This window comes from Malus domestica, chromosome 16, assembly GCF_042453785.1.
Source record: "Malus domestica chromosome 16, GDT2T_hap1".
Lineage (NCBI taxonomy): Eukaryota > Viridiplantae > Streptophyta > Magnoliopsida > Rosales > Rosaceae > Malus > Malus domestica.
Window position 1 is genome coordinate 9,377,486 of NC_091676.1, and position 17,751 is coordinate 9,395,236.

The window sequence follows — 17,751 nt, forward strand, 5'->3', positions numbered from 1 at the left end:
ATTGGTGATAGAAAAAAAAGGTGGCAAATGGTTTTGAAAACCTGGAAAGTATATATTATCAGCATTTGGTAACATGTCAAACCTCAATAGGATTCCATGACAGACTTATCTGATCACTTTCAACACTTTAATTCGTACAGATTAGGTGGGTAATTAGACGTATTAAGTACACTTGTCGATTTCCTACACGCAGTTCACTATTTAATTATGAAAATATTTGTTCGCAGAGCTGTTTAGCATGTTTTTGGAGGGACCCATTGAAGAAATATGAACACGAGAGAATTAATTAAATTGATAATATCATAAAAATAGACTAACATTCCTTCTTTCTTCTTGAGGTTGAAGGGTTGGGTAAAATAGTTCATGTCTAGAAAAAATATAACTTATTTCACAGTTAATTACGGGCGTTTGATATATGTTTATCAAGCAGCTTTAGATGCGTTATTCTTTATGACTCAAAAAGTTTTGGATAAATTAACTTTTTCTTACGTGACAATTAATTTGAGTTGTTTAATTGTTAATACACGCAAGACTAAAGATTACTATGAGATAAATGAATATTCTTCAATATATTCTCAAAATTATTGATAATAATAAAATAAAATAAAATAAATATTAATATTAAAATTATGTGATGGGAAAGTAGCAAATATTGGTCATTTGATTTGGTTGGGAATTTTGTGGTGTCCACCAAATCAAATGGGAGGGAAGAGAGTCCCAAGTCGAAAGGGGTTGGGTTGTGTTTGTGTATGACCCCAGTGGGGCCAATCTTACCCTCTTAAACTTGGTCTTACATTTATTTTCCAAATGTAACGGTAAAAAAATTTATAGTTCAATCGTTAAGAAGGTTTATATTTTATATTTTTTTTCTCAATATCTCTGGTATCAAAGGACAAACCATAAAGAAATGTAGTGGTAATAATATTCTATTGTGAAATAGTAAAACATCATATTATTCGCGTATATATAAAAAAGGAAGATCGAAACATAGTTACGGGTAAATTGACAAAGTTGAGCTAGCTACATATTTGATTCGGGTATTGATTTCCTCTAACGCATTATCATGTGGATAGAAAACCTTATACACAATAATATATTATTGAACCGAGACAACACGTGATAAGAAAGTCATTTCATGTAGTCTCATTCATTTGTAAGGTTTTGTTTTATATTTTGGGGGGGGGGGGGCGTTAACCTCATTTTCGGAGTCAAATTGTCTGCCCTCCTGTTATGGTGTCCTTCCCATCCCCTCCTATTTCTGCAGTCACAGTTAAGCCACGTTAATATATTATAATGATTCCGTGACCGCACAAATAGAAAATTATAAGAAATGTACCATAGCAGCCCTCCCTCATTTTCACCAAAAGATTGTCAGATTAAACCTGTGTCAAGTCAACCTCTTTTGCACTTAAATTTAAAATTATTTTTCCATATATTAAAATAATTTAGGATATAATTTAGTCAAACCAATTAGCGTAAGATTGGTTATTCTTTTCTCTTACGGCATGATCACGTTTTTACTTTCTTTAATCACGCACTTGACCTCTCAGTCTAACCTACAGTTACCCTAAGTGGCAAACAAACTTTGACCTAAAAATAAAGTGACTAACAAACAAAAATTACCTATCCATATTATATATTTAAAAAAATAAATAGAATTCGATAAGCATTTGATAGGTCAGGTTCTTGACGTTGTTCATAACATACAAAAAAAATTAAAGTGCTTATCAAACAATAATCCTTTCATTAACAAAATATTAATCATAAAATCAATCCCTTCAATAAACTTTTCTCTTCAACACTCTGCAGTGACGTAATATAACTCTTAAGGCATCTCCAGTGGAGAAGGTTAAAGGTTAAGGTAAAAAATTAACCTGATTTGTCCAAAAACTCATCTTCAACTAATGACTAAGCTATAATTCTATTAAACCCACAGAGTCATATTCGGCCAAAAGGTCAATAGGCTGGCCAAATGTAGCTATAATTCTAAGCGGAGCTATGTTTAGCCCTTTCAGTGGGAGATAACCTTGTATAACAAAAAATTGGACATTCACCTGATTTAATCGTACAACAAAAATCCATACATTGCAAAACCATCATTTAACCCTTTGCTTTTGCTTCCTGAAGGTGGGGGAAAACCATCATTTAACCCTTTACTTTTGCTTCCTGAAGGTGGGGGAAAACCATCATTTAATCCTTTACTTTTGCTTCCTCCTCCTAGTACAAACGCTTCCGACAGCCAACTGCACCGCAGTGACAAGCTAGCTGCTTAATTTTTCCATCAAGACCGACAACGCTGTCAAGCTCATAACCATAGTCGTATGTAAGTTCCTGCACACGCAAACATTGAATCAACTCGTTATTCAATTATTCATGCCAAGCAATGTTGGACACATGAGTTTGGGAAGAAGATTATTTTTACCTGCAAGGGAGGTATGTTATCTGCAGCGAACAACACAATTTTAGCGAGTCTAACATCACGATGAGAGCTCAAAACGCACTGTACGAAGAGGTTAGGCTCGCAACTATGATTGATGTATCTAGCAACGTTGCCATGAGAACCAGCATCTATGCAAAACTCAGGCTCACTTTCTGATAGATTGCTGAATCCTGACTCCGCGTCACCATTTGGAATAGTGACATCGCACATACGCTTCTGCAAATGTACAGACCAACACACCAAAAAGAAATTCATTGCAACTAATCCGAAAAATGTAAATACGCAATGCACGAGTGACAAAAGAACATTCGGAGTTCAATTTTTCCACATGAAACAGCTGGAATTCTACCTCTCTTGACCCAATACCATGCATTGTATGCCAGCAATCAATTTCAAATATATATTCGTTCCCCAAGAGACCGTCAACTTCATCTGTCTTCCTAAGAACTCCGGTGTATTCACATACCGGTGCACCAGAAGGAATAAAGTCCCACGACCTAACACCCCAGCCTTTGTAATCTGTACGAAATACCTGTCCAATAAAATAGTAGATTTATGAATTTTGTAAAGTACCGTGTATCATAAAAGAAGCACTGGCATTTGTAGCGTTTAGACCTCAAGTCGATGCTTTATTCCCCGCTGAGATGTACGGTTAACACAACCCGGTCCACAGCCGCAATTTGGACCACACTCAAACACAACAGCCTTTGCCTCAATTAATCTAACGGATAGAGAGAAACGGAGAGTTTCACCAACACAACCTTTATACCACAAAACATAGGACTGGTGGATCTCAAACAAGATAGTCTTACCAACGACACGTATGCCATATTTCAAACCTTACCTTCCACCATCTTTACTAACGTAAGGAAAATCATCGCCATTCAGTCGAGCACAAGAGCAAGTCAGTGGATTAGTACAGTTTCCTTTGCAGCTGCACCCAGGAGCATTCGTTGGAATGTTCACATCCCTTTCAACTATAATAGAGCTAGTATATGTAAGGCCTGCAAGATTTAAAATTTTACCATGCTATTCGTAGTGGCACAGATAATGCCTACCGAATGATCTGCTAAAAGTTAGGAAGTGTAGCTGACCTTCAGGCGCTACAGGAGGTTTATCGATGACATTGGTAGCTGGAATGCAAATATTTTCTTGACCATTACTGATGTCCTTGCATACCAACCTAAATGTAAAACGGTTCCTTGAGTTTACAGTCGTTGGAACACAATTGGGAGAAAAACAGAACATTGAGGGAACAGCTTACTGATTTCATACCCAGGTAATTCTGCTTGAACTTTAGACCCTCGCGCACGAACAAAATTTACCTGAAAAACTAGTCACTTAAGCTTCTAAAAGCTCCGCAAAATTTTCCCACAGTTTGTTCCCTTGTCACTAAATTGTATTTAGATATTGGATTTAACGATAATGAAAAAGAAATGATAACCTGTTTACTGCACAAATTATCTTGCCCTGGAAGTCGCTTTAAACGATACTTAAACACCGTAAATCCCGCAACACCCTTATCTGCCCAATAATTGTTAACCTGCCGGAAAAGAAGATAAGCAGAATATATTTTAGTTCAACTAAATGTGTTCCTTTTTCCATTTTTAGCCGTATTACTTTATGCTTATGTAAAATATTAACCATAAGAAAAAAAATACACATGAAAATGGACAACCTTGTATAGTCCATCATACGTATAAACTTTATTAGTATAACTATTGACACAGTCATGTCCACGGACGACTCTAACAGGAATGCCCTGCTCCATATTATTCTGCAAGAAGATAAAACACAAACAATAAGTAAACATCATGTAGGAGAATGTCACACATCCAATGAGTGGGTATGTGAGATAAATGATTCCTTGGATCATTGGCATCATATGCCGTTATGACAATTTTTATAAACTTCAAAACAAACTGTTGCGTATTGCTTGAACATTTAAAGGAGACTACATCAGCAGATGCAGCACAAACATCAGTTTCAAGATGACGCACCTTAAGAGCCAAATTACCCCGTTTCATAACTTGATCTGCAATTTGCTGTTTATTACCAAGCAAATCATTTCCACCTTGACCAGTATAAACAACCTCGTCTGAGTTATCAATATCATCTTCATATTGGCCAGAAACCACAACTGTTAAGGCAAACGGAAGTTCATAGCCTCTGAATTTCTCCTGCAATATCCAAGAGGCTAATAAGATCACAACCTTTGGTTCAAAATACCCCAGAAGCTAATGCTTGAATTTCTCTGGTAAACAGTAAGGTATAGCCTTTGATTCCAAACAACTTTGTTCACATAGTTCACTAGAGCTCAAACTCATGTATTAATAACTAACAAGAATAACACATTAAGAGAACGAAATGATAATCAGAACTTAAAGAGTACTCCACACCATCGTGCCTAATGGGAGTTGTTTACATGTGAACTCTTTGATTTAGGGAACAGAATTTATACATTAGTTGCCTCTTTTAACTGCGTATAATTGCTTCAATCTTCCAATGAAAGTAGATTTGTTACCTTGCCTTTAGATTCTCCTACACAATCAATTCCACTCAACCAGTGTGAATGGAATCCTATAGCCACCATTTCAGCCCGAGAGTAAAATTGATGCCCAACAGCAATACCTGCGTCATTTATATTTACATTACGCAAAATATCTTTTGAAAAATGGTCAGCCTAATGATCAAGCATAAGAAACAAGCCAAAATTCTCTCAGAGTACCCAACTAAAACAAGATAAGACTAAAAAGGTTAACATGTGATTCAACCAGCAAAGCAATAACAACGAACCCGGAAGATGACCAATTTTCTTTTCAGGGAATAAAATTTGGTTCTTCTTCAGCATCTGTTATGAATCAAAATGACAAAAACAACAACAAAAAAGCACAAAAAATCGTCACAGTTAGCATAAAAACAGAGGGGTTAAAAACTTAAAATGGCAGGTTACTAAATGTTTCTGAAAGGATATAACGCATGGTTACTACTAAAAATATACTAGTTCAACAAGGCAGACAACCAGACATTATAATAATTCTGATGCTTATGAGGGCATACACAAAGAAAAAAGAAAGATGTAGGTGTTCACTTGAATGCCAGAAGAAACAAAGTTTCCTCACAATTTATAAACTAAATATGAAAAGGAATTCTTAGTACACTCTACAATAATGAATTACAACCGGACCTAAATATAAGTCTGATAAACTGATTCACCATTCTCTGAAACCGCAACAAAGGAATTGGAAATTAACTCTAATGACAGACCAATTCACCAAGGAATACATTCATAACTTCAGGTCTTAAACTTCCTAGAAATATTACGTGTATCAGATCCACATGTAGATGTGGCACAGAACTCACCTCAGAAAGTGCCTTCAGATCAGGTCTCTTGGACTGCTTCTTAGGTTCATCATCTTTCTGCAACAGATTTTTAAATATGATAGTGTGATCAGTGGTGTCTAACTCAGGTCTTACAACTTGATAGCTAATAATCATGTTCCGAATCTACACATAGGACCTAAATTAACTCATAAGCTACCTTCTTATCATATCCCTTGGAAGGACTCAACGAAGGCCCCTTGGGAGGTTTTTTGGAAGGACTCTTCACAGGACTCCCATTCTGCAAATGTTTGTCAAACCAAAATAAATAATAATCACAAATGCCAAGATCTCCAGCTATCCTTTTTTTTCCTTTATATAAAATGATAATAAAAACCGAAAGGAACCTTCAAGCATCCAATAGACATGCTATAAGGTTCATACAAATTTTCTCTTGACCCTCACTATCATTACCGGTTACATGCATAAGTTATTTCTCTCTCTGCAATATAACATGGGAAAAAACTAACCTCAGGCCCACGGCATCTTTTCTCCTCTTCCTGCAGAAAAGCAACAAACTTTGTAAGTTAAGAATCTTTATTGTGGAAGTACTTGCAGACAACTTGCCTTTGTCAATTTTGAATTATAAGACCCAAATAAAATTCACTTATAAAGAGTAGATTTTCAATGAGTCCACCTTTTAAATCACATATAATCATCAAGTCAAAATCCATTAGAGTATAATATCACAATAAAAATCAACACCCCAGAGGCCCTCAAAACATAGCACAAAACAGTTCCAAAGATTTCTTCTTGAACTTGAAACTCTATAACTATCAAACTAATTCAAACGAGTTGCTTAACCGAAAAATAGCAAATGCAGACGTTGGTTAGGCCAGTTGGGCAGGGCCGCGTGCCGGCCTCCCTGCACCCAAGTTCAAATCCCCATACCAGTGAATCAATTAATTTACAATATCGTCTTGTCAATTGACATTGAACACATGTGATGAAATCCATACCTGAACATAGTGAAGGTAATGCAAATTGAAAACTCGGAGTGTCTCCCTCACACGAGCAGTGTAGCTCACTCCGTTCGCATCGGTCAAAGGCAAATCAGCACCGGTATACCAACTCCAATCCACACAATCCTTGCCCTCGCCGCTCTCCAGTATCACTTTTCCCTTGCTCGGTTCGGCTTCGGGCTTAGAACTCTGTGCCGGCGGTTTAGGGGGTTTCGCAACCTTGGTCCTCTTGGTCCTGACAACGTCGTTCTCGGACTCATCTGCCGTCCGTTTCGGACTCCCGTAAAATGGCCGCTTCTCCGCCGGAACGTTCTGCAGCCGGGGGCTAACCCTGCGATGAGCCGCGGAATTGTTCAGTTCACCCATCGATTTGCTCTTTCCACCACCAAAATCTGCAACAGAACATACAGAAAATAGTGAATAACTAATTAGGAATCAAGATTTCGAGACGAAAGGAGAGTGAGATCGACGTCCAGAATCGCACCGATCCGACGACGGAGGGATTTGGAGCGGAGCGATAAACTCGGGGAAGACAGAGAGTTCGGAGAGAACGAGAATACTCAGGGTTCGAGACGTCGCTAGGGTTTTGAAAATAAAGAGACGCTGTCGGAGTACAGACCGAAAGTGGGAAGTTTAAAATATCGACACACGCGGGAAACTGGACAGGTTCAGAGTAATTGGAGATGTAATTGAACTGCCAATTCTGAAATTAAGGCTGCAAACGACCGGTCGTTTAATTTAAGAAACTAGTCCAACTAGGCAAAAATAATCGTTTCAGATAAGTCCACCGTACCATAAGGGTGCGTTTGGTACGCAGACGGGACGGAAAGGGACGGGACGGGACGGAACGAAGGTGTAATTTTTGAAAAATACATGGGGTATATTTGTCTTAAAATGGTAAAACAGTGTGTTCCACAGACGTGGAACAAACCCGTTCCAGGGGGGAGGTGGGACGCAAAAACACCCAAAATCTGTCCCGTAGAACAGCCCGTTCCACCCATTTTTGGCGTACCAAACGCGGGACGGAACGCCTCGTCCCGTCCCGTCCCACGTACCAAACGCACCCTAATTGGTAGAGTTGACAATCTGTTTTGGTGATGATTTTGGCCTCTTTTGGTAACATTTGGATTTTGATTTTTTTATTTAAAAGTTTGAATTCGAGACGCAATAAATTGAAAATGATGAATTCAACCACTAGAACAATGTATATGATCTATTCATTTATTTTTTAAATTGCCACTAAACCACTATCACCACCAGTACCACCACTGCCAGAAATCACAATCACAACTCCCCAGTACCACCAGCACGTCTGAGGGTGTTGGAACAACTAGTTAGAACATGCGATGTTTCACTAAGGAATCAAGTTCGACCTAAATTGTCTCTTTCCATTTTGGTCCGTCAAATCGACGTTGCACTTTAACAACGAATCTTGGTTCGATGTCGTCGCTCTTTACTATTTTGAAGACCATCATCGCATAAACAAATATATTATCGATGATGATCTCATTTTGTTTTCACATGTCTTCCGGACAAGCATAATTGATAGAGATCTCAAATTATCAGGATCACAAGTCTCATGTTCTACGTCCAGGACATTCCCATAATCCCTAACAATGTCAAGTTAAACAAACTAGGTAGCAACAAAAGGACCATGAATGTCTGACCATGTCGCTTCACACGCCATTACCAAGACCGGCCCCGGCTCGTGGGGGCAAGAGTCAAGGCCCCAAACCAAAGGGGGCACCAAATCTTTTTCAAGCCCAAGTAGATAGATGCAGTGGTGGATCCAGGTTTTCAAGATAGGGATCCCAACATAAAAGTTCAAAAAAAAAAAATATATATATATATTAGACTAATTTGATTCCAAATCACTATTTTCTACTAAATTTGGTTCATTGAATAAATCAAGATTAATCTCAAGGTAATAAAACCAACAAATTCTCCTCAACAATATAACGCAATTAGTGACCCTACAAAAATAAAATTTGCTAATGTAACATATATCTTATAATTGGGAGTTGGGACTAGAGTCTAGGATTAAAAAACTTCTATGAATTTGGAAGAAATTAAATTAGGCAGCTAAAGGCGGTGGAACGGCAAATGGTGGTGGGCTGGGGAATAGGGTAACTTGGGTTTAAAGTTGGAAGGTTGCGACGATTGGGGCTGAGAGTTCTTAAATATAATTTGGGGATATTGGAAAAGACCGGGGTTCTCGGGCTCTGTAGAGAAAATAGAGATATTTTAGTTTTTTAATTTTTTTATAATGACCAAGCTAAAAAACGTTGTCGTTTTGGCTAGGTCTTTTAAAACAAAAATTAAAAACCTCTTCTTCTTTGTTATAAGCACTACTGTCTGCACATCCATAGAGGCAACAAGCCTCTCCACTGCACCTGCCCAAATTGTTGGAGGGTCCCGAAGGTCGATCACAAGTGTTTCTTTGGACTTCCGAAGGATCCCGAGACCCCATGGGTCCCTACATGGATCCGCCGGTGGATATATGTTAATAAATAAAAAGTAAATAGAAAACAAATCTGACGTTGATGTCTACTCATTCATTTTCTGTTTTATTTTTTTTTTTCTCTTTCTGTTTGTAATTTTTTTTTCATGTTTTGTTCATGCTTTTGTAATGTTGTTCAACTTGTTTAGATAGATATAAGTGTATTGAAATTCCTAATTGTAATAAGTTACTTAAGAATTAATGATTAATGAATAAACAGGATTTTCTAGTTTTGATGTAACGTTAATTTCTAACTACGCCTACAAGTCCACAAAAATATTTTGTATAATCTCTATAATTCTATTACATTCAAATTTTTTGTTGTTGCTACTTTTTTTTTTAATTGTTATTGCTTTTAATTTGACAACTATATTGCTTTGTAAATTTACATTTGGGACTTTGGATTGAATTTGGAATTGAAAATTCAGGTTTTATCGTTCTTTTTTCTTAAGACCATCTCCAACAATGGGTTTCCCCATTTATTCCCCCCCCCCAAACACCACCTAACCCAAGCTAAAACATTGGGCTAAAAGTCAAATGCTAAAGTTGGGCCAAATACCCCCCATGCGAGTGGACTCGCTGGCACTTGGGCCAGTCTCGGCCCGCCCACACGCCAACGCGCCCCATGCGGTGGGCTTGCAAGGGTTTCTTGACAGGGTGGGCCTCGTTGTCAGGCCTTGTGTCGACCACCCAATTATTCCCAACGATTATAATTCACATCCAAGGGCTGAGCTTTAAGGACCGTTGGTTGATCCAACGGTCCAGATTCAAATTTCATTTTTTTAGAATATGTTATTTTAAAATACATTGAATCCAATGGCTGTGATCGACTATAATTAAATTTAACAGTAACAAAAAATATCTAACGGCCCAAATTTAAATCCAACAACTAAAATAATTAAAAAAAATTATTTAACTCAAAATTCACAAAAAAAAACTCTATAAATACCTATTTATTTGTTCAAACATCCACACAAAACTCAATTTTATCCTACAATTCTTCCAATCTATCTTTCTACAATTTCTTTCCATTTCCAAATTGTTCAACATGGCAATAGAGCATATTAGAGGTCGTAATTGGACCTGTGAGGAAGATGTTGCCTTATGCTTGGCATGAGTTTCTGTTAGCGAAGATGGTGCAGTTGGCACAAATCAAAATAAGAAGGTTTTATGGGATAAAATCATTGAAAGGTTGTGTGATTAACTAATAGTGGACATATGTTTATATAGAGGATGATTGATGAAAGTTGAACAGTTGGTGAACCTTGAAAGTTTGGTATTGAACGGTTGGTGAATTGAAAGTTAGCCCAGGGTTGAAAGATTGGTGAAAGTTGAACGCTTGATTTGTGGAAAATTTAGTGATTTTTCAATATTTATAGAAATTTAAATATTTTTATATTAAAATGTTCATAAAACTAATTAACGATAGTCTACATATTTATTTAAAAAAAATTAATTTAAGAAAAAAAAATAGCCTAAGTTTATTCTTTAATTATCATGTGCTAAAATTTTAGGCCGGAAGGGTTGGAGCAGAAAAACTGTTTCTGGGTTAAAAGCTAAATTTTTCGGGCTAAAAAATTTGGCTTTTAGCCCAACGGTTAGAGATGGTCTAAGACCAAATCCAACCTTGGGCTAAATGCTATTTTTTAGGTTTTATTCCCCTCCCCCCCCCCCCCCAAAACCCAACCCATGTTAAGACCAACTCCAATGGTGGGCTAAAAGTCAAATTACCCTCCAAAATTTCCCCCTAAACCCAATCCAACCCAAGGGGAAAATTTGTTCTAAATGCTAAACTAAGGCGAGATTCCCCCCAAAATTTAGCCCAGAAATCGGAGTGGGCTCCACCAAACTGAGTGAAAAAGGGCATTTGTGTGCCAAACGCAGCCTACCCACTCGCCCAACTCGCGTGACGCGCAAGCCTCATACAACGAGGGCCCCGCCCACGTGGGCCTGTCGGCCACGTTCCGCAGCGCCTCCAACGGCTACTTCCATCCAACGGTCACGATCTACAGGCCGTTGGTTAATCCAATGGCCTAGATTCAATTATTATTTTTTTATATTTATATATTATTGAATCCAACAACTGAGATCGAATATAATCAAGTCTAACGGTAAAAAAAAAATCTAACGGCCCAAATTTAAATCCAATGGCTAAAATAATTAAAAAAAATTAATTAACTCAAAATTCACCTAGGGTTGAAAGATTGGTGAAAGTTGAAGGCTTGTTTTGTGGAAAATTTAGTGAATTATCGGAATTTAAATTTTTTTAGATTAAAATGTTCATAAAATTAATTTACAATAGTCTACATATTTTTTTTTTAAATTTAATTTAACAAAAAAAGCCTAAGTTCATTTTTTAATAATCCCGGGCTAAAATTTTAGGCCAAATAGGTTGGAGCATAAAAGCTATTTATGGGCTAAAAGCTAAATTTTATGGGCTAAAATATTTGGTTTTTAGCCCAACCATTGGATATGGTCTAAAAGTATTTGCTAAAAGCTAAAAGCCAAACCAAAGTCAAATTTCCCCCAGGATTTAGCCCATAAAATGGTGTGGGCACCACCAGCGGGACCCTACCCACATGGACATGTCTCCTAGGATTTATTGAATTCAACGACTGAGATCGAATATAATCAAATTTAATGGTAAAAATTAATCTAACGGCCCAAATTTAAAGCCAACAACTAAAATAATTTAAAATTTTATTTAACTCAAAATTCACCCAATTTTAGTGATTTTTCAATATTTATCGGAATTTAAATATTTTTAGGTTAAAATGTTCATAAAATTAAATTATGATAGTGTGCATAATTTTTTTTAAATTACTTTAAAAGAAAAAATTAGCCTAAATTTATTTTTTAATAATCTCAGGCTAAAAATTTTAGGTCATAAGGGTTGGAGCAGAAAAGCTGTTTCTGGGCTAAAACCTAAATTTTATGGGTTAAAAACTTTAGGTTTTAGCCCAAGGGTTAGAGATGGTCTAAGGGAAAATGGGTCATTTTGTAGTTTGGGTCTTTGACGATAGTCTATGGCTCGCCTAATTATCTCTTATGGTACGACTAAGTTTTCCCTTTCAATTAACCCGTCCCGAAATACTATATTTTTAGGCATGAAATGTCAAATATGCCCTTAGACGTTTGTGGTGTTGTGTGGTTTAAGTTGTGTTGTGGACCAAATTATTTTCTTCCTAACCTTTTGGACCCAATTAGAACCAAAGGTTGTTTTGGTTGGTTGTAAGGGGATCAAGACCACACACACTCACACACACACTCTCTCTCTCTCCCGTTGACCCTCTCTTTCTCTCTCTTCCCTTTTGGTTTTTCTCCATTTTCATACCATACGTACGAACGAACTTCAACCAAACCATTTCTTCATGGATCGAGGTTATGGAGACCATTTTCAAGTTCCTTGCGAGCCCAGGAACCCATTGATACTATTATTTGGACGTGAAACCTTCGAAAACCAGAGAACCAAGAACCTCCAATTTGTGCATTGTTCATGCACACGTAAATGTGAAGTTTTTGGAAGATTCTAAGGTTATTGGAAGCTTTAGATCGTCTTCACGAAGCTCGGAGAGGGAAAATGAAGTGATTTGGACGTTGGGAAGTTGAATTTCGACGAGTTACATGTTTAGCTGGATTATCGAGGGATTTCCCAGCGAGTTCTGTCGGTTTTAGGACTTTTGAAAGGTAAAGTTTTGTTTTACTCGTTGTAAGCGTCATTTTGGTATAAATTTCATGGATTTTGGTTGTGTATGGACTAAGATATTAAGGTTTGAAAATTCCCCAGTTTTCCGACGAAGGCGACGGTCACCGGAGTTCGAAGGAAGAAGACAAAGAATATTCCTTCAAACTTGACGGAATATTCTAACGGCGTCAAGTTAGTTTTATCGGAATATACTATTTTTGACGGAATATTCCCTAACGGCGTTAACTGTTTTGTCAATGTGCCTTGCACGTGCCCGTGAGTGGGCAGCGCCTCTCGCCGTGCCTTGGCCAGGGCGTGGTGGCGCGGGGGTGGTCGGAAATTTTTTCTAAAAATATGGGGATGTTCCTGAGGTTAAGTAGATCATGGTGGTATATTCAAATACCTCATTTGAGCATTGTATGAGAAGTTATTGCTTAGTTTTGGTTATGTGCTTTAAATAACATTTATTCAGTTATTTCGCATATAGGTGAAACCTATCCTGAGGACGAGCGCCGTCAATTGAGGCTTGGGGGCTACGACCCTTCGACATACCAGTGAGTGGGCTTTTGGTTTTTCGTATATACCTATATACTTGAGATTTTTCCCAGAAAATGAATTTAAATGAATATATGTTTTGGAAATGCCATGCAAGTATATGTCTATTTTAATTATGCATTAGTAGTTGCATACATTCATGATTGGTGTTGCGGACGCACAGGTAAGTGCCAGGTAAGTTCATAAATCAAAGGTATGAGATTGTTTCGGTTATGTGAGATATGTTGGGATGTATTGTTTCAGTTATGTGAGATATGTTGTGATGTATTGAGAGCTCATAAACCTGCGCTCGATGTTAGTGCTCCCGCCCAAAGTTAGGGCACAGTCTTTCATGTGATGTTCACATCCTACATCGTATGCTCACCTTGGATCCAAGTTAGGTGCACAGACTTGTCGTACATATCATTTTAGGTGGTTTTGACTCGTAGGTGACCCGCAATTATTCACACAGCCTTCACGTAATCGTAGCACTAGAGCATATTTGTTTTACACCTAGTCTTGTCAGACATACCACTGTAGGTGGTTCCGACTCGTGTGCAGGATTTTATTTGATATGATTGAGATTGGTTATGAGTTGTATACTCAGCAGTGTAGTTTGAGTTAGAAAGATTTGGCTGATGCGATATTTGATATTTATATATTTTGCCTGGTTTACCTATAACATTGCATTGAGATACTTTGGCATGGCATACTTATGAATATCGTTTTTTGAGCATGGTTTTGAGATATGTATATATATTCTATGTTTCTGGGAAAATTATACAGGTTTTACGGTGAAAGGTTAGAATTTTTGAGAAATTAAAAAAAGCTTTGTTTTTGCCCACTCATACTTTCTGTTTTGTGCCCCTCCAGGTTTTAGGTAGAAGTGCTTTGGTGGAACACGAGGACTTCGACGGTGGTTCTAACAGAACATCATAAATGTAGGATCACCCTTGGGTGTTGTATAATTAGTACTTGTCCTGCTTGAGTGCACTTAGGATATTTATGCTCTAGTTGTGTATTTCGCACTTAATCTCTCACTAGCACTTTATCTTAACTAGTTTTGCTAGTAGTTTGGTTTTTATTCCTTCGCAATTCCCTTATATCTTTATTGCTTCCGCATTGTGCACATGGTTACGTCATTCCCACGTTATGGCCAGCATGCCCTGATTTAGGTCGGGGTGTGTCAATATAACATTGCCTAATTCTATAATTAACAAAGAGTAATGCTAGGTAGACTAATTTTTTAGGCAAAATTTTGTAAATCATGTGATGTGTCACCAATAGGAAATAACGATCGCGATCAGCAAGCATAATTTGCAATGAGATCGCAACAACAATCGTGACCTAGCAAAGATCAAGCATCAATATACGACCCGCAGGCCACATCGACTACGTAACAACCCTCGTAGCTCTCTCCCGATACGGGGGGAGAGAGAGAGAGAGAAGAAGAAGAAGAAGAAGAAGAAGAAGAAGAAGAAGAAGAAGAAGAAGAAGAAGAAGAAGAAGAAGAAGAAGAAGAAGAAGAAGAAGAGGAGGCGTGAGTGCGATTGGACTTGGGAGGAGGCGTGAGTGCGATTGGACTTGGAACCCACCTCGAGAGACGGGTTACAAACCCTTTGTTATCATGGATTTGAATCCAAAATACGAATCTCATCCGTGATGTTGTTTAGGCGCATCAAATAAGAGTTTAGACACAAGTTTATTTTAATTGATCATATCCAATCCCAACCAGCCCACCAAATAAGATCACATTGAATAGGTCGACACGTGTATGAGTTGAACACAACAAAATTGCCTGACCCAAACCCAGTTTTATTTCACATTTTTTTCGAGGAGCGTTGCCACCACAATAGCACCCTTAATTAATGGTTTTCCGTGTTCACAACTAAACCAAACCAACTAGCATGGACTTTAATGGACATTTGTCTTTGATAATTTAGCTTACCAAGTAGTATGACTTCTTAAAAAGTCTTCACCGTTTAATTTTTTAGAGTCAATCTTCATTGTTTACTTTCCATACAATTCAGTAGTAGAAGGCTATAAAAGAAAAATTGCTTAGGTGGAATAACAAAGTGTACAAAGCACTCTTAATTCCAATAATTCACTCTTAATTTATGCATACAGATGCCGACTGCAGATTGATAGGATCATTTAATTGTCTATTTTAAAAAATAAAACAAGAGCTGCCTCCCACTCGGTGGCTCTTGCAACAAAACAATGTCCTTATATAAAAGAATAACGCACATGAAAGTAAATATAGGGGAGAATCTCATAGGGTGGCTGAAACGGAAAGGGATCCTCTTCGGATCCCTTCCTCCTAATCCACCAAATTAGAAGATCTGTACCGTTGAAATTTGATCAAACGGCTGAAGTTATTATAATTTTTAAAATGGGTCATTGTTTATAACTGTTGAATCAATTTTCAACGGTACGGATCCCCTAATTTGATGGATTTCCGACTAAAATAATCTAGCCACAAGACACTCTGAGCAATCAAAATCTATGATTGCACCCACATCCACATGTCTTTCATTAATCATTCTCTCTAGTTTATGCTTTCTTTTTCTTAATCCCTTAATTATTTGTTTAATCGCTTAATTAGTTGTTTAACCCCTTTGTTCCGGCGGACAGTTTATGTTCCTTAATTGGTAGTCTAATCTCCAGACAAAGCATCTCGCATTCTTGCTGTCCGTGTTTAAGGCAGGCATTTTTTTGGTGTGGAGGAGCTAAGCAGATATATGCCTTTAATTGAGCATATAGTCTTCTTAATACAATCATATTTATCTTATTTTTATTCAAATACATACCGTTCTGGTATCGCATGAAGCTGTAACATATTTTTAACTTTTAAATCAAACTGTACATTAAAGCAGAGTCTGAAACCTTTGCTCTGTTCCACTATATTAAAATTGGAGGATTTTGAGTTTAAAATAAGAAAATGAAAATGGGGTTATGAAGAGACAAAGTGAGACTATACTAAACAGTCTTTACCAACCTCAATTATAAATTTATTTGTAAAGTTTGGGAGTTACAATTTCTTTTTCTCGCCCATTGAGTGGGGTGCTCTTTATTATTTTATGGGTTATTTTTTTCCTGTAAATAGTGATGCAGGTAGACCGATCATTAGGAATGGATAGGGTGGTTCGGTATGGGATCCCATACCGAAACCCTTGTCTAAATTCCCAAACCGAAATTTTCGGGAATCCCAATTTCAATACCGATCCCAAACCAAATTTTCGGGAATCCCAATTTTTGGAAATCCCGAAATAGTTTCGGGAATCCCGAAATGGTTTTGGGCTTTTGGACTAAAATTTGACATATTATGCTTTTGAGCTCAATTTGCCAATTTGTTTCTACTAATCTGCCAATCAAATGGCAAGGCATGTTTGTACTAATTTGTGCACAAATTTGAGTCCGTGTACACCAGTAAGTAAAAATGGATTTAATAATGGATGGAAGGAAAAAGAAAGTCTGTGTACACCAGTAAGTACAATTGTAGCATAAAAAATAATACGCCAGCTTAAATTTCTATATAGCACATGAATATTTCATCTCAATGCATATATGAACCATCCAGATGAAGAATTATTAAGGAGGGGCAAGGTATCAAATAATCAAATAATCAAATTTATATTCAATGGTTGAGATTAAATCTCAATAGAATCTGACAGCTATTAAAAATCTAAATATATATTTAAAAATTAAACAATATATATATATATTTTTTTTTGGTTCGGTTTGGGAATACCGAAATCCCAAAAATTTGAGACCGATTCCCGTACCGAAATTTCGGGATCGGTTCGGTATTGGGTACCGAAATTTTCGGGAATTTCGGTTTGGGATTTTTTCGGTTTGGTTTTGAGAATTTTTTGGTTCGGTTTGGAATTTTTGGGATTTTTTTCCAACCCTAGGAATGGAGATAACATGCTTGACTTGTATTATCTATAAGGTGGTGCTGTCCATATTCATTTTTATTTTTACACATTATTTTTAATTTTTAGCTGTCAGATCGAATGAATTGAAGAATATTAATAGATAAAAACAGTTGCTAAAGACTGTCAATTCAAACAATACACGTGAAGAGAGGATAGAGTAGAAACCTAAACAAACAACAGAAACCCCTCGTCGGCCCTAGCCCTTGGCTTTGGTGCTGGTGGAAACTGTTAGAGTATATAGGATATGGAGGGTGTGGATCATGACACATGTTATTAGCCAAATAGATAAGGCAGCTAGGAGTGTGGCAGTT

At 37.2% G+C, this 17,751-nt stretch overlaps 1 protein-coding gene across 1 annotated transcript; it reads right to left on the reverse strand.

Annotated features, from left to right (window-relative positions):
- Nucleotides 1-1,757: 1,757 nt before the first annotated feature.
- Nucleotides 1,758-7,433, reverse strand: LOC103433171 (histone-lysine N-methyltransferase, H3 lysine-9 specific SUVH4-like). The gene is made up of 17 exons (XM_008371410.4): nt 7,268-7,433; nt 6,781-7,175; nt 6,292-6,321; nt 5,982-6,062; nt 5,804-5,860; nt 5,237-5,291; nt 4,965-5,071; nt 4,441-4,620; nt 4,119-4,217; nt 3,885-3,983; nt 3,716-3,765; nt 3,535-3,623; nt 3,285-3,444; nt 3,056-3,161; nt 2,790-2,972; nt 2,423-2,656; nt 1,758-2,331 (listed from the first exon to the last, which is right to left on the reverse strand). Exons 2-17 carry the CDS (start codon nt 7,147-7,149, stop codon nt 2,218-2,220), a joined length of 2,013 nt encoding a protein of 670 aa, XP_008369632.1. The 5' UTR covers nt 7,150-7,175; nt 7,268-7,433; the 3' UTR covers nt 1,758-2,217.
- Between the last annotated feature and the right edge of the window lie 10,318 nt (nt 7,434-17,751).

Bases quoted from the DNA above. Each gene is read 5' to 3' on its own strand.
- LOC103433171 (XM_008371410.4), bottom strand. From the start codon at position 7,149: ATGGGTGAACTGAACAATTCCGCGGCTCATCGCAGGGTTAGCCCCCGG. The intron at 6,322-6,780 runs GTATGGATTTCA...GCTTTTCTGCAG, and splicing joins ATTACCTTCACTATGTTCAG to GAAGAGGAGAAAAGATGCCG. The intron at 4,218-4,440 runs GTGCGTCATCTT...ATCTTCTTGCAG, and splicing joins GGGGTAATTTGGCTCTTAAG to AATAATATGGAGCAGGGCAT.